An 18,358-nucleotide genomic window follows, 5' to 3' on the forward strand; every position below is an offset into this window, starting at 1 on the left:
ACAACGTTGAACTGACGTTGGAAATGTTGTTGGTCTGACGATGTATGCGCGTGCACTTCTATCGATGATGCAACGTTTGCCTGCCAACGTTGAGGCAACGTTGGGAAAACATTTCCCAACGTTGATCCAACGTTGGTCCAACGCTGTATTGTTACCTGGGTACACTCAACCACCCCATCCATTTTCAACATTGACAATTATACATTTAAACATAGTGATCGTATTCGTCGAACTGGAGGAGGTGTCGCTTTTTATATTCACAATGATCTAAATTTTAAAATAAGACATGATACTCAACTCCAAGGTATAGAATCCTTATTCATAGAAATCATTGATGAAAAAAATAAAAATAAGATAGTCGGCGTAATCTACAGACCACCAAATAATATCGCCAACATATTTATGGATAAATTGGAATCTTGTCTAGAATTTATATCACACGAAAACAAGGAAACTTATCTCATGGGCGATTTCAATATAGATATATCTATGCCTCATACTCCACTGGGCCAACAGTTTATTAACTTGTTTTCATCTTTTTCATTTAAATCTCTCATTAACAGACCAACGCGGATAACAAGTACAACACAAACAATCATTGATAATATATTTTCCAATGTAGGTCTATTAGATAATTATAATAACAATGGAATAATTTACTACGACATTCCAGACCATTAAACCATATTCACAATTTGTAAAGATAATGGACATTTACAAAAACAACAAAATATAGAAAATATTACCCGACGAAAAGAGACTAAACGTAACATAGAAACTTTAAAAACTGATTTGAGTGCAGAGAGTTGGGAAGATGTATATAGAGAAGACAATGTTAATAAATCATATGATGTATTTTTAAATAAACTTATTCATTACTATGAAAAAAATGTACCTCTGATAAAAATTAAACTAAGTAAAAAGAAGAATAAACAACCATGGATCACTCAAGGCATAATTAAATCAATACTCACTCGTAATAGATCATATAAAATATCACTAAAATCACCTACTCAAGAACATAAAAACAAATACAAAAAATATCGTAATAAATTAACGTCAATAATCCGTTTGGCAAGCAAATCGTACTTTTCGAACAAAATTTAAAACAATAAAGATAATAATCAAACATTATGGCACACAGTAAACGAAATGTTAGGTAAGAAAACAGATGATCTTAACAATGTTGATTTCCTTTTAAACGGACATACAACGAAAAACCCTTCCGAAATTGCTGAAGCATTTAATTCTTTTTTTTCGCCAATGTTGGTCCTAACCTCGCATCTAGCATTGTCACTAATACCAACAACTTTTCTACATATTTACATAACAATGCCAAACATTCTTTATTTTTTAATCCTACTAATCTTCATGAAATTTTAGAAATCGTCCGATCCTTGAAATCTACTAAATCTTGTGGCCATGATGGTATCAGTGTATATTTACTAAAACAAATTATTCATTTTGTGGCTTCTCCCCTTGTACATATTTTCAATTTATCTCTCTTAAAGGGAATTTTCCCGGATCAACTTAAACTTGCAAAAATAATCCCCATATACAAAAGAGAAGACCCTTGCCAAATTGCTAAATACCGCCCTATTTCATTACTACCAAGCATATTCAAAATACTTGAAAAAATTGTTTATAAACGACTATATTCTTTTCTGGACACAAATCAATTATTAATTCCCAACCAATACGGCTTTAGGAAAAATCACTCAACTGACTATGCAATCTTACAATTATATGATAAAATAACAGATTCACTTTCCAAAAAAGAGCACACTGTTGGGGTTTTCATGGATCTATCGAAGGCATTCGATACCATGAATCATCATATATTGTTATGTAAATTAAAGACATATGGAATTAGAGGTATTGTACATTCTTGGTTTACAGACTATTTAATTAATAGACGTCAATTTGTTAATTTTAAATCCAAGTCATCCCATACATGTCCCGTTAAATGTGGAGTACCTCAGGGTTCAATCCTAGGTCCCTTATTATTTTTAATATATATGAATGATATTGTAAATGCATCACCTTTACTTACATATGTTTTATTCGCAGACGACACTAACATATTTTATTCACATCAGAACTTAAACATTCTAGTTGCAACTCTAAATCAAGAATTAAAAAAATTTTCATTATGGTTTAAATCAAATAGACTCTCCCTTAACATAAATAAAACAAACTTCATGTACTTTAATCATATTAATTCTAAACAAGTATTTCGCGATATCATTTATATCAATGATATGCCCATTAACAAAAAACAGGAAACAAAATTTGTAGGTGTATTGATCGATTCTAACGTAACATGGAGTAGTCATATTCGTAATATTAGCATGATGATTGCAAGGGCCATAGGCATCTTGTACAAATTGAAATATTATCTATCTCAAAGATCATTACTAATGCTTTATAACTCCTTTATTTTGTCACACATTTCTTAATGTAACATAGCATGGGGAAATAGTAACAAAATAAAAATAGACTCAATATTACGCCTTCAAAAGAAAGCTCTTCGTATTTGTTATCAGTCTCATTATCTCGCCCATACTGATCCATTATTTCATTATTTTAAGACATTGAAAATTTACGATATTCACACTTATCAAACTGCCATTTTCATGTATAAATTTTCCAACAACACTATTCCAGCATCCTTCCGTAATATTTGTGTTTACAACAGAGACATACATTCATACCCTACACGACATTCATCTGACTTTCACCTAACAAATCCAAAAATAATAATTGCTCACAAAACAATGCGTCATCACGGTCCTGAAGTTTGGAACACTTTGCCGAATAACATCAAACAAGCTACATCTATTTTTTTCCTTTAAAGCTTTGTTAAAGAGGTTTCTTGTATCAAAGTATTTGTAAAAATCTCACCTGCACGTGCACCCACGTCTGCACCACTTCACCTGACCCCTTTACCCTCTCCCCCTTTTTTTCTTAACATTTCAAATAATTATGTGACATCATTATTATAGACCCGTGAATTTTTCTCTACAATGGTTTTCATGTAGCTGCCTTCCTCTGGCTGCTATTCTCTCAAGCATTTTGCTTATGATAGCTGGCCACTGCATTTCATTTTATATATTGTTGCTTACATGTATATCTATGTAAAGTATTCTTCTATCACGTAATCGTCACAATTGGTAATTATTTCATTTATTTTTGTATTTCTTTATATTCATTATGATTACAGTGTTTCATATATTGAATTTTCAATAAATGCAGAAACACCTGCAAAAAAAATAGTTGAGCGAATACAAATAGTCCATTATCATGAAGAACACTAGAATTTAGCTAGTAAAATTGATCTGAAGATATCTTTTATCTTTTTGACTTGTTTCCTTGCCCAATACTCTTCTAAGAGTGCTCTGCGCCCCATCCAACTACCTTACCCAATGAGGCTATCGTGACGATATGTGCATTACACTGAGATGTGATTTACATGACATGGCTTAGGCTTGATTTTCATTTTGTTAATCATTGTCGCGCTTGGGAAAAGTGGGAAGAAACAAGAATGAAATGAAAAAGGAAATGTAAACACACTTTACACGATAGAAACTTAGTGCAAAAAAGAGTTGGTACCACAACAAGAAAAAGCAGAACGAGACATTTGGAGTGTATTTTATAGTCCATGAAAGGGAAACTTGTTCACGTGTGACATCACACATCATTATCGCATTGCCAACGGGAGGATCTTCATAGCATTGGTGATCAGCATTTGTCCGATTTCTCTCAAACTTTATTTGATCTTATTCTTTTAATTTTTCTGTTTCGACACAAGCCTACTTATTCAAAAGGTTTCATTTTTCTGTAATGTGACATGAATTTTGTGGCCATCGAATGCATATTTCAAACTACATGCACGCATATTGAAATTCTCTCAAAATATGGCGAACATTTCCAAAGAGGCGCCCTCATGGATTAATTTTAAGGATGCAACCACTAAACCTCATATATTCATATCAAGCGGTAAATAAATTGTGTAGGAGCACTATATGCTAACGTCTCTTTTTGCGTTTGCCACCTTGCTCAATATTAACACGGACTACGAGATAAAAAAAAAGGCTGCTAAGGTTTTTTACAGCTATTTCATTTCATTTCATTTCATTTATTGGTTTTTGCAACATTTTTCATAACAAAATTCTGGACAAGAAAATACATATCTGAAACTTGACATCAAGATAATCCATCAACAATGTTCGTAAATTGGGACTACGTAATATGTTTAGTACTATATTAAATTGTCTTGAATTGAGACGCATCGTATATAGCTTGTACTAGATCGCTTCGCCTGTCTGCGAAAGTAACGATGGTATTGACAATTTCTTTTCGCGCTTCAGAGTTCAATACAGACGGCCTAACATCAATTTCACTGACATCACCGTTCGTATATAACGCCTTGCCGTACAGACACACCAAGACGCCACAACTAATAGAATCTAATAGGGTTGGACAATCAACGGCAACAATTTTGAAAGACCCATCTCTGTTCCTTGGCAGTGTAGGTCGATGTGTCCAATGACCATGTGTAAATCCCAATAGGAAAACTTTGTCTAAGGTGGAGACGAGCCTACCATCATTATGATGAACCCCGTGACATAACGGGTCGTACAAACGCAATACAGAGTTGTTGTTGTCAAGAACAAGCAATCTGAAATGTGATTCGTTAATTAATGGCAAAAATATCATATCTGCAACCCGTCCTGTCGTAAACATGGTTTCGCTCAAAATTCGATAGTGATAATTTTCGATAGTTATTGGATGCACATTCGTTCTGTCAAAGGTATTAATCGATGATGGATATATTCCGAACTTAATGCCCAGGTCTTCATGGTTCATTATGTTAACCATTATGGATAGGTAAATGTCGATCATTATATTAGACATTAAACCATGCAGAAATGGAATAATTTCTGGTCTTTGATAATATAGTACACTGATTAAATCACTATACATGAGACAGGCCCCGATTATCAAATAATAAAGCATTGCTGTTAAAAAAGTCCACATCTGTCACCGTGGACAATGTGTCCGCGACATCTTTAATCTGTATGGGTGCGTGAATCGGTCTGCTCGCCTTGAAAATCTTCTGCGCTATCGTCTGTTCTACTGTAGAATATGACGTAAGCATTGTGATTGACAAAGGATCGAAACATGTGTAAGTGCATATGTCTAACTTCATGGTCATTGAGTTCTATCAATTTGTACCGGTTGTACGTCATGTAATGACCGCGTTCCATCGAGCCACCACCGGTATGAACAATAATACTTCTTAATTTATATTTTGAACTTGAACGTGGACATGATTCATGCAAAATTTCTCCTAAATCTAAGAAATCAGCTATATCTACCAAATTCAAAGATCTCATGGTGTTTGCATCAGTGCTGTATCGATTAACATGGATAACTAATACTTCGGGAATTGTAGCGAATGCTACAGTCTTGTGTACACCAGAGTTCTGGCATTGTCCACATATTTCCAAATTTCTATAGTCAGAATATGCATGTCTTATGCAGTCTATCAAACTACGTTGATAATTTTGATGTATTTGCGATTCAATGTTAGCCCACACTAATTTGAGTTCTACTACTTCTGTCGAGACATGGGAACATCTATGGCAAATTTTTTTCTTTAAGAGATTAAATATGGTGGAATATTTTTCAAAGTTTTCTAAGAAGGGGACCAGGACGATATGCATTAATTCTGAGGCATCCTCTTGGGCACCACGTCTGCTGCCCATCCTCTGTCGACAAGCAGACAGTGTATCCTGTATGTCTTCTACCGATAGTGGATGCAATGCAACCGGGTATTTCAAACTGCAGAGTAATTTCACTAGCTTGTCATTTAAAGAATTTTCGGGAAAATTCATACTCTGCAAGTCATGCATATCCATAAGCACCGCTATGGCCTGAATGCTGGCAATGAACCAGCAATCGGCACCAGTATTGTGAATGCCTCTACCAACGGTGTGCGGGTGACGAGAACGACCCTGACTTTCCTGCTTCGTTTTGTCCGTCATGCCGTTAGTTGCTTTCTTTCCCTTGGGTTGATTTCTTCCAAAGGGCATTGGTTTTTTGTTAAAGGGCTTGTGTATTCACCCTCTATATTATAATTACTTTTCCTGGTACGTTTGGCCCAGGTTTCTGTGGGAATGTCGCTACTATTTCTTTTATTCGGATTACCCTTTATCTTCAAGTTATCATGAAACTCTCTTTGAAGAGGGACAACATCTTGCTTATATAAACCTGTAATTTCATCGAGTCTTTTAACCCTCTTTCCATTGAGAAGAATTATTTTTGTCTCTTGCATGTTTTTTTCCCATTGTTCCCTGTGTTCTATTGTCTTTATAAATATTCTGGGCATCTCTGGTCTGGTTGATAACTTTGGAATGAAACGTTTGGTAATGATAATAAAACAAATGGACATCGCTCGTTCCTCCATGGCGGGATAAATCGCCGAGCATGAGGCTTGACCACAGGTGTATTTTGCACAATAGTTGACGTTTCATGCTCTCAAAAAACGTGCGGCTGTAATAAGTATTCATAATTTGGGTTTCGGATGGTGAACTGCTGATATATTCGCTAATATCTTCTACGCAAAGATCAACTAGGTCAGAAAAGGGAGAACTTGAGTGACTGGAAGAAGTCAAGTGCAAAAACTGATGGGGTATTGAATCAAACTCGTCATGCGTATTTGGGACGTTGACTTCATCGTCACGAAGCATGTCGTTTATTTTTTCATGTTGTTGTCGAACATGATCCGTGACGTATTGCGAAAGTGTAACAACTGCGATTGCCTTTATTAGTACTGATACTTGTCTTAAATTTGTACAGCGCAACAGTCCACCAATCCAATGCATTGCACTCCTGTAATGTTTTTTTGTATTGGTTCTTACATAAATGCGAGGCCGTTTTCATAATATGGCTGGAGCACAAGTGTACTGTGGAAAGGTTCAAATCAAACCTGTTCGCCACACCTGTGAGTATTCTATGACACCGATTCATATAGGAAATGCGAGTCTCAGTGTTGAAAGAACGGAGTGCAGCAATTAGAAGGGTCAAACTCCCATCAATCATAATCAAGGTTGGTTGTTTACGTTGAGAATAAGAATATTGTTTTGCTTCGGCTTGGCGAAAAGAACAAAAAAAAAAGGAAATTGCATTTGCTGTGTGGGAGCTACTAATGAATGTTCCCACGGCAACAGGTGTTCCACCTTTCCTGGGATGACGAACCACCAAATTGTATATTAAATACTGTTTATCCGACAATAAGGAGTTTTTGCTTACCACAGAACCGGTTGCATCCAAGTAAACAATGTCTTTTGTATATAAAGTATGATATATATCTATAGACCAACAGGTCCATAACATAATGCATGGAGGGTATATGCTACAAAATTGCAAAACAGCATCTTCTTCTGATTCTTGACTTTTTTGCCTTTTAGCAATATCTAATAGGCTCTGAAATTCACAATTACCAGGACGTAGGACATCTCTGTACTGGGAATAATTTTTTTTGAAAGACGGGTTTATTTGGCGCCCTATCTCGCACACCGCTATCAAATTCCTCCCGAGTGAGGTCCCTTATACTGTCGAGGTATTCACGTCGAGGAGGTTTGTATCGCAAATTATTGCGTTACTTTCCTCTATCTATATTGCGAACATACCTCGCTCTAATCTTGTTTCTTGCATGTCGTGGTTCCCCTCGAAATTTTACTTCTGCCAAGAGACTGTCTTCCGACATCATCGTTACTTCGCATGTTACCCCACAATCTTTAAAATTACAATAACCTTGGCCAAAAAAAATAACCTACCGGTTCCGCCCCTAGTTGCCAGTGCCCTAACCGTATGTGTCTTGAATTGAATGCAACAACGTTTATTAACCGTTCTAATTCCCCGCGAAAAAATTGTAACCCACTCTCGCGAAAAATGACGGCCACGTTGGTTGCCTCGTAAGCTATCCCAATCGGAGCGATCAACATTGAAATACAAATTACCGCTTGGAAGGTTATACGTGTAAAAACCATGAATGTCACGAGCATCGTCACTGCTATTGTCATGCTCTCTCTGATCATCTCTCTCCGGACTGTAAATTGAATCACCATCATTCAAATTTTCGCCGGAATCACATTCATTGTCACCAAGAAAATCATCGTTCAGGTCAGCATCAATCCTACTACAAGCACCTCTCCAATCGCACGATCCACTAATACACCCATCATCGCCATCAACTGCAGCATTACTCAATAACTCATCGTCACTTAATCCACCAATACTTTCTCCAGGCACGTCAGTCACATCACCACCACTCCCATCATTGTTCCTCCTGTCACCATCCTTCCCACCCTCGTCACTCCTAACATGATCGCTCCCATCCACGTCACTCCCATCCATGTCACTCCCATCCTCGTCACTCACATCCTCGTCACTCCCATCATCGGCACTCCCACCCTCGTCACTTCCATCCACTACATCCCCGTACATGTCACTCCCATTACCGTCACTCCCATCCTCGTCATTACCATCATCGTCACTCCCATTACCGTCACTCCCATCCTCGTTACTCCCTTCATCGTCACGGCCATCACCGTCACTCCCATACTCGTCACTCCCATCATCGGCAATCCCATTACCGTCACTCCGTCCATCGGCACTCCTATCCTCCTCACTCCCTTCATTGGCACTCCTATCCTCCTCACTCCCTTCATCTGCACTCCTATCCTCGTCACTCCCATCATCGGCACTCCCACCCTCGTCACTTCCATCCACTACATCCCCGCACATGTCACTCACATTACCGTCACTCCCATCCTCGTCATTACCATCATCGTCACTCACATTACCGTCACTCCCATCCTCGTCACTCCCATCATCGTCACGGCCATCACCGTCACTCCCATCCTCGTCACTCCCATCATCGTTACGGCCATCACCGTCACTCCCATCCTCGTCACTCCCATCATCGGCAATCCCATTACCGTCACTCCCTCCATCGGCACTCCTATCCTCGTCACTTCCATCCACTACATCCCCGCACATGTCACTCCCATTACCGTCACTCCCATCCTCGTCATTACCATCATCGTCACTCACATTACCGTCACTCCCATCCTCGTCACTCCCATCATCGTCACGGCCATCACCGTCACTCCCATCCTCGTCACTCCCATCATCGTCACGGCCATCACCGTCACTCCCATCCTCGTCACTCCCATCATCGGCACTCCCACCCTCGTCACTTCCATCCACTACATCCCCGTACATGTCACTCCCATTACCGTCACTCCCATCCTCGTCATTACCATCATCGTCACTCACATTACCGTCACTCCCAATCCTCGTCATTTCCATCATCGTCACTCACATTACCGTCACTACCATCATCGTCACTCCCATTACCGTCATTACCATCATCGTCACTCACATTACCGTCACTCCCAATCCTCGTCATTTCCATCATCGTCACTCACATTACCGTCACTACCATCGTCGTCAAGGCCATCACAGTCACTCCCATCATCGTCACTCACATTACCGTCATTACCATCATCGTCACTCACATTACCGTCACTCCCATCCTCGTCACTACCATCGTCGTCACTCCCATTACCGTCACTCCCTCCATCGGCACTCCTATCCTCCTCACTCCCTTCATTGGCACTCCTATCCTTGTCACTCCCTTCATCGGCACTCCTATCCTCGTCACTCCCTTCATTGGCACTCCCATCTTCGCCACTCCCATTATCCTCACCCCCTCCATTGTCACTTCCATCCTCGACACTCCCGTGCACGAAACCCACATTAGCGTCACTCCCTTTCTCGATCCTCACATCTTCGTCACTCCCATCACTGTCACTCCCATCCTCGTCGCTCCTACGTTCTTCCCTCACCTCCTCGTCATTCCCATCCTCCCTGCTCCATTCACCACCACACCCACCATTATCACCACTACCCTTGCCAATCACTCCACTACCACCACACCCTGCTCCTCTACTACCGATACTGTCAATCTCACCAACACCTTCACCGTTACTTCCAGCAACCTGGCTAGCCAAGGCATCATAACCATTGAACCCTAATTCATCGGCAGCCTCGCCATCAACGCTACTTACACCTCCACCATTTTCATTACCACCAACTGTACCATAGTTAATCCCATCACCCACAGTTGCACTAGCATCACCATCAACACGTAAATGTCCTTTTGTCTTGCCATTATTATTCTCTTTTTCTAAAACTCTCACACCTGAATTGCATGTTATTCCACGCTCGTTGTTTATGCCACATATGAATTTCCAATACCGGTAATTTACCTGGGCGTCAGTATTTATGCAGTCGATATGGTACCACTCCTTACAGCTTTGGCACTGGATCATGGACCTTTCCTCGTTCCTTCTATAAGGATTTCTACAAATACAATAGAGTTTCTGTTTCTTTTTTATTGGCGACGTTTCCCAATTGTCACTTAATCTTTTTTTCTTTTATTTCCTTTCTTAAGAAGTATGTATCTGTAGTACCCTGTTCGAGCCCCGGAACGTTTCCCACTTCATTACCGCCCACTACATCTTTGTCCGCCTCCAAAACCATTATATTACCCTAGGATGCTGTAATGTTACCTTGTGTGTTTTCTTGCAATTGTGCCGTTGTCTCATTTGCCAAGCATTTATATCCAAATATCTCCGACTCATCATTATTCTTAACTTCCTCGTAATTCGAGCATTCATTCATATCATCGGCCGTTGCACCCGCGTGACTACTACTCGCATCAACACCACAACCACCTTGATAAACTTGTGCACATTCATTCGCTTCATCTGCATTAAGTCCCATGACACTACCATTTGCACCAACACCGTGCCCATCTTTCTCAAGCACAACACAATCATTCGTATCATAATTATTAGGTCCTTCCGCATTACCAGTCGACTCACCACCACACACATCTTTCTCAATATTTTCACATGCATTATTGCCAAGGACAATATTACCAGTCGCATCGCCACCACACCCATCTCTCTCAGTCACCCGGAATTCACTCCCATCATCGGTACTAGGTTCACTCAGACTACCAGTCGCAACAACAGCACCTATTTTTTCCTCAACAACTTCACGTTCGATCACATCACTTGTTTCACGTCCGCTGACACTCACTGTCGAAAAAACACCACGCCCATCTTTCCCAATGAATCCAACTTCATCAATAGCATCATCGGCATTAAACCCCCCGAGTCTACCAGTACACTCACCGCCACATCCATCTTTCTCAATCACTCCACAATCATTCATATCATCATTACTTGTTTCCCTTACGCTGCCAGTCCAATCACCGCCACACCCATCCTTTTCAATATCTCCGCATTCATTATTGCCATCCACAATATGTCCCGTCACATTACCTGTCGCATCGCCACCACACCCATGTCTCTCAGTCACCCCGCATTCATTCGCATCATATGTACTAGATCCACTGAGACTTCCAGGAACATAAGAAACACGTCCATGTTTCTCAACAACTTTACATTCACTCACCTCATTGATACCACCTCCCCTGTCACTCACATTCGAATGTACACCATGCCCATCTTTCTCAATAACTCCACTTTTATATACATCATCGACATTAACTCCTACCTGAGAACTGGTCGTTTGAACCTCAATAACTCTAACATTATTCATATCCTCGTCTACATGTCTCCCCTGTGAGCCGGAGTCATTAACAACTCTCTCATTGCCATTGCTGCTATAATGTTTATCAGCAATGACCACCTCAAGTTCTTGTGTACCGTGTGCTTCCACAAAACCATACCCATCATGCCTCCCATCAACAATCACTTCAACTTGCTCTTCCACTTCCATCGGTTCCTCCTCATCATCTTTCCCTGAATCGCTATTTTCGCCAACAGCTATCCCATTACCATTGCTGCAAAAATATCTACCTGCATCGTCAACTTCAAGTTCATGAGCATCACGCGCTTCCTCCGAACCATTCCCATCCTGTCCCCCCTCAACAATCACTTCACCTTGCTCTTCATCATCTTCCATCTGTTCGTCTTCACCAGAGACAATATTAACCTGTGGTCGGTGCTGTTCACCCTGTTCAGTTGCTTTGTCGGTTTCATGTTTATTTTTCGCGCGGATCGATTCCATTGCCTCAGATCTGACGTTTCCCCTATTCTCTGACCATATCAAGCGCAAATATCGTCTCCCTCTCGGAAACACCTTCCTGTTTACTTCATTCAGAATTTTGTTTAAAATTTTTGGGGGCAATGTTGTGAAATGGTTATCAACAGTGTCGATAGGAACATGCTTACTTATCTTCATCGCGATGTTCTCGTTGTTGGTTTCTCTACCTCGTTTCCTGCCTCCTCCATATTTGATTGTACGATAACTAAGACCATTATACTCTGTGATAGAAAAAGAAGGTTCACCATTGGATGTATCACTCTCATCACATAGGTTGAATATAAATACAAAGTCATAACCACAATACATTGTACATGCATCAAGCTACGTGATGCATAGACAAGTTACTTTATGGGGTTAATATTGTTACCGTTACCATTGGTTTATTTCAAGGTCAAGGCAAATATAATTTTCATTTAGTGTAGTTTCATAATCCGGATATTCACATTTTCATATTTGTATGAACAGTATTGACATTCATATGTCATGCTTTAATTCAAGTTAGTATACATATATTTGTAGAGTAGTATGTCGTCGGTATGATTAGTATTAATATTAAAATTTACAACAGAAATATCATCATTAATAACACGGACCAACAAAATATAAGTATAAGGACAACGTGATTGTAAAGTAATCATTTAGATAAATCGTAATCACGGTGAGAGCTGTTACAACCAATAAGGTCGCACCAACGCATAATGTCGCAGCAACGCATAATGTCATAGATTGCGACATTATGCCAAGAGCGTCCGACGGATAAAGTGGTATTTTTTCTAACGCATAACGTCACATGACGCAACGCATAATGTCGTAGCAATTTGCCAACGCATAATGTCACATGTCGCAACGCATAATATCACAGCTGTATTTTCTTCAGGATAATCAGTAATTTTCCGGGGGGCAGTTGTCCGGGAGGTTATTGTCCTCGTGGGTAATTGTCCTCAAAAGGGATAATTGTCAGGAAATAATTGTCCCGGGAGTAGTTGTCGAGGGGATATTGTCCTCGGGGGGTAATTGTCAGGAGTAGTTGTCCGGAAGATGATTGTCCGGGAGGTAATTGTCCTAGAACAGGTGATTGGACCTATTGGTGATTGGACCCATGGCAACGATACCAAACAATTATAGCAGAAATGGGCTTAGACAAAGCGATAGCAAACCAACTGAAATTAGACCAAATGGAACATTGATAAAATGAGAGCACACCAAGTGGTTAATAGACCAACTGGCTATTAGATCAAAAGGTAAAAGACGTAATGATATTGGACAAAGTGGATACTGGACTAATTGGAAAAAAAATCAATTAGACTAGCTGATAATAAACGAAACGGCTATTAGACCAACTGGCTATTGAACAAGATGGTAATTAGACGAAATGGTTATTGAACTACATGTATGTTGATAGTTGACTAATGATGGACGAAATGATATCATACCATGCGATAACGGGGGAAAAGGCAATAGACGAAATGGCAATAAACCGATACGTATCCATACAAAGAGTTATCCTGATTTCCAAATTACTTGATTCCCCTCTTTCTCGAGTCTGAAAATACATAGTGAAAGCATATTTCATATCTTATATGTAGCTCGAGCCCTGGAGAAAATACCGCTGAGACATTATGCGTTGCGACATGTGACATTATGCGTTGACAAATTGCTACGACATTATGCGTTACGAAATGTGACGTCATGCGTTAGAAAAAAAACTACGACATTATGCGTTGACTGCGACATTATGCGTCAGACGCTCTTGGCTTATTGTCGCAATCTGCGACATTAGGCGTTGCTGCGTCATTATGCGTTGGTGTGACCTTATCGGTTGTAACAAGAGCTATTAGAAAAGCACAAGAGGGGTGGAGGGGAGAAACGTCACAAGGATAAACTGTAAAAGTGCATTGAGCGTCTGAAATGAATCGATAAATACTGATGATATCCAGTATGTATAACAATTTTACGATTCCTCCAGCCAGACTTTCTCCCCAAGAACCTCGTCAATGTATCAAACTTAACAGAGCACATAGAACTCTTTAAACAGTCTCTCACTTATTTCGGCAGATGTGTAGTGATTAACCTATTGGATGAGCCTGCGCCTTTGAATGTTTTTAACAGATAAATGGCGCAATATAAATGCTGTGGATCATCATCATATGTCAGAAATTATTCGCATAAAAAAGTGAATAATTGTATTCACCGTCATCATAGTGTTCTCTTGGAGACCCCGCATTTGACACATCTTCTTGAAGACATTGTGAAGGAACCTTGGTCTGCAATGTAAATATGAAATAAGGATACAAAAGAAATATTCCCTACAAATAAATTCAGTTGGCTGTATTCTAAAGAACCATGGTAGAAACAGTGTGAAGACCGACACAAACCAACTACACATTTTAATGAATGATACGGTACCGGACACCGATTGAAATCGTCATAAAGCTTAATTCAAATGCCGAAAAGGGAATACGGACATCCTAGATTGAAAAACAACGTCACTCAAAGGTTGAATGTGCTGGGTCGTCCATAACCATCATAGCGAAAACGAATTTTATTCCCTATTTATGATCATGTAGGAAGCAACAGCTGGAGGTACACACTAGCTGAAACGCGAAGTAGGTAGTGATGAATCCCCATTAAAAAAAACCAGTATTTGAAGGCATAAGATGAAGTAACAAAATGTGAAGATTTCGGGTGCATGTCATTAATAATACTTATTTATGGGTTTTCAGCTCTCAGGTACACTTTACTTACACACCTACAACCAGAACAGGAGTTTGCGTTTGAAAAGAGAGTGGGAGTCGTGTGCCCTCTATGTTAGCTTGGTTATAGTTCTTGAACTTCCCTCCACCCAACAGTCATTGGCAAGACATTTATCATCGTTATCACCTCCCACTTCCAGGCGATGACATTAAGCGATCGATTATCTGCTTACTGGTTTACAATATTCGTGTTCCCTTCACAATTTTATATAAACAAAATCATTCACGATTGAAAGCTGTACGAAGAAGATGGCATTGTTTTTCGCAAAAGGGTGAACATCTCCCACCCGACAATTGAACGGCTCTTAGCAAGAGATGCTCAGATGCAATTATGCATAAAATTTGAATTTTGATCAGAAATGAATATTTTTTTCAATAAAACCTCTATAAGAAGATCCGAATCGTGGATGCAACTCCCCCCCATGGAAAAAAAAGACAACAAATGTGAAAATTGTTCCATGTAATGTGACTAGAATCACCATGGTAGACAAGTTAGCGCTAATGCAGTTTCGCACCGGCCGATTACCAGCATACCTCATCACCAATACTTGTTCCCAAATGTCATGACAAGTCTTTAAGTCACATTTCGATGTCAATATATCCACCACTTTTCAAAATATCGTGATCAGGAATGGCTGTAGGCCTGTATTTCGGCTTCGATCTCAACGTCGTTGATCTAGGCCTACACGGCGTAGACAATGCTTCGCGGATCGCTTGGATTTACCGTGCACCGTAATGTTGATATGAACTGAAGTTAGCAACCAAATCATGCGAACATAGATTCGCATTGCGGCATTCTGGCAGTTTGTTCGCCACATGTTCGCATGATTTGGCTGCTAACTTCAGTTCATATCAACATTACGGTGCACGATGAATCCAAGCGATCCGCGAAGTGATGTCTACGCCGTGTAGATCAACAACGTCGACGTTGAGATCAAAGCCGAAATACACCCATTCCCGATCACGATATTTTGAAAAGTGGTGGATATATTGACATCAAAATTGACCGAGAGATTTGTCATGACATTTGGGAACAAGTATTGGTGATGAGGTGTGCTGGTAATCGACCGGTGCGAAACTGCATTAGCGCCGACAAGTTAAGGTTGGTGTCCACGATAATTATATGTATTTTTTGAGATGGTCCATACTGGAACTAACCGCTTTTGACCGACCCGGGTTTTTGTTTGGCTATGCAATGGGCAAAAATGCTTCTAACCCACACTAGATTCATTCCATTTATATATTTGTGGGAATCCTCAAGTAAAACTCATGGTTGATCAACACATGTGCTACTGCATGTACTTGTTTGTCATTAAATGGTTTAATTGTATGCCTCTAACAATACAACAGCGCCAATTCATACCCATGTATGAAGCGCCCCTACAAATTTTGCCGCTGTTGTATTAATTTCCAAACAACTTGATCTGAAAAGGACCTTGCAGAAGGGGTTACCATCATTTCCCATAATATTTAATATTTAAGTTATCAATCTAAATAATATAAGCAATATGGAACTATTTCTCAAAACAATTAGGAATTTATACCGTTGCAATACAGTGGATTTCATTCATTATGCAAAGAACCCATGCAAATCTGGTACTAAATATTACATACATTTAAATAACTAACAATTAGAATTATGAAAAGACGGTGTACTTGTTTCCACAACTCACCGTGCTGTTCTTGCGTTTCTTTGCAGAGGACTTGAGGTAAATGTCTCTTCCATCACTCAGATTGGGTTCGAATTCTAATTCCTATGGCATAACAAACGCGACACACATTATTAACATGTTAATGTCATCGCAGCATAGTCTTATACCGCACTTAAGTTGTGGTACATCGATAATTATAACGATTACTCGAAAAAAAGAAGAACTAGGGTTTTCCATCCTTACGGGCAGTAACCATTACCAAACAATGATTTCAAATAAACGTCCAGGAGCAAGAAAGGGAAATTATGCGAATTTAAACACATATCAACTGAAATTGGCCAATATGAAATAATTCAAACATTTGAAATCAGGAAATGATGGGTACAGAAGAAAACGATTTCAATGGTGAGTTTCATATTATATTGAATATTTATTTACTTCAATCTATTTGATTATTTATTTAGCTACGTTTTTTAGCAGACGCCTCTATTTCCAACCTGATATGTAATACTCATGAATTATTTTTTTGGTAGAGGGATCCTTAAAATGTCCTCTCGAGGTTTACCATGGACATTATAAAATACATTGGAATATGGTTAGTTTCATTCATGAGACAATCGTTATTTCCACTCGCAGACTGGGTAATTGGTATGCGTCACCAGGGGTTGGGGCACTCAAATGTATTCTTGAAAAAAAAAAGAGTGTATACGGGTTGTTATTTCAGTTATGGACGCGAACCTTTTAAGAAATGACAGGGGTGGGCTAAAATAATAATGGTCAATGTTGATCGCTCTGCCCGACGTATTTTTGGGGATAAATTTAAACCATTTTTTCCAAGAGTAGCCAAACGTGTAGAGGGTATGCTTTTGGTTTTGCCCACCGCTTCTTACCTCGAGGTCGTATTCCGGCAACGACTTGTTTGGGGGATAGTATTTGCGAAGAAAGCCTCCAAAAATTGTTTAGGGGGGTGGGTTGCACACAGAGGAGAACTCTTTTAAGGGGAGGTGTTTGAAAATAATTTTAACGCGCGTGTGTACAGCTAATTATATGCCTGCCCCCACCCTGGGACGCGGATAAAACGCGACAGGAACAAATAAAGCAATAACACAATCATCAATGATTCGCACAGAGAGAAGAACGCCTTATTTGGGGACTGCAATATATATGTATTTTTTTGTAATATATGTATATATGTAATTATTTGAATAAGCACGTCGATATATATATATATATATATATGTAATTACTTGTATAATCACGTCGATGTTTTCGTTCGTCTGAGGGAGTTTACTAGGGACAGTCTTGTGACCCCGACGTCTTCTGCCACTCTTCTCTCTATCTTGCTCCGTGGAGTAGCGTGATGATGGCCGGCGTTTCAGTATGATATCACTCCGATACCATTCTAGTCTACAACTGTAGACCCACATCTGCAGTGTGTGTATCACAGCTGATTCAAGGAGTCTGCATAGCAGACTAGGTCTACTAGAGCCTGCAGATCTGGGTCTACAACATGTTTGACCAATGTACACGAAACGTGTACACAAGGCGGAGCTTGCTGAAACCCTCCGTTGCCAGTAGATACCATGATTGACAGCAGATTTGTGGAAGTAGGGGCAAGAGAGGGATTAGGATCCAGCTGTTCTGACCATTTCTTATCTTGTGGAATTTAAACAAATAGGGTATACTCCTCTTTCACTTTTGGGGCTTGCTACATACACATATACATGCATAGATACA

The 18,358-nt window shown here is 39.6% G+C and overlaps 3 protein-coding genes across 3 annotated transcripts; 1 reads left to right on the forward strand and 2 right to left on the reverse strand.

Annotated features, from left to right (window-relative positions):
- Positions 1-4,028: 4,028 nt before the first annotated feature.
- LOC135155433 (protein qua-1-like) lies at positions 4,029-8,814 on the reverse strand. Its single transcript, XM_064104386.1, has 2 exons — positions 8,028-8,814; positions 4,029-4,075 (listed from the first exon to the last, which is right to left on the reverse strand). Exons 1-2 carry the CDS (start codon positions 8,812-8,814, stop codon positions 4,029-4,031), a joined length of 834 nt encoding a protein of 277 aa, XP_063960456.1.
- Positions 8,813-11,492, forward strand: LOC135155434 (mucin-2-like). The gene is made up of 4 exons (XM_064104387.1): positions 8,813-9,430; positions 9,528-10,086; positions 11,085-11,266; positions 11,349-11,492. Exons 1-4 carry the CDS (start codon positions 8,813-8,815, stop codon positions 11,490-11,492), a joined length of 1,503 nt encoding a protein of 500 aa, XP_063960457.1.
- LOC135155435 (uncharacterized) lies at positions 11,489-18,048 on the reverse strand. The gene is made up of 5 exons (XM_064104388.1): positions 17,869-18,048; positions 16,643-16,723; positions 14,408-14,480; positions 11,560-12,434; positions 11,489-11,503 (listed from the first exon to the last, which is right to left on the reverse strand). The coding sequence occupies exons 1-5, from the start codon at positions 18,046-18,048 to the stop codon at positions 11,489-11,491; spliced, it is 1,224 nt and encodes a 407-aa protein (XP_063960458.1).
- Positions 18,049-18,358: the final 310 nt, after the last annotated feature.

The sequence above is a fragment of the Lytechinus pictus genome, chromosome 9, assembly GCF_037042905.1.
Source record: "Lytechinus pictus isolate F3 Inbred chromosome 9, Lp3.0, whole genome shotgun sequence".
Classification (NCBI taxonomy): Eukaryota; Metazoa; Echinodermata; class Echinoidea; order Temnopleuroida; family Toxopneustidae; genus Lytechinus; species Lytechinus pictus.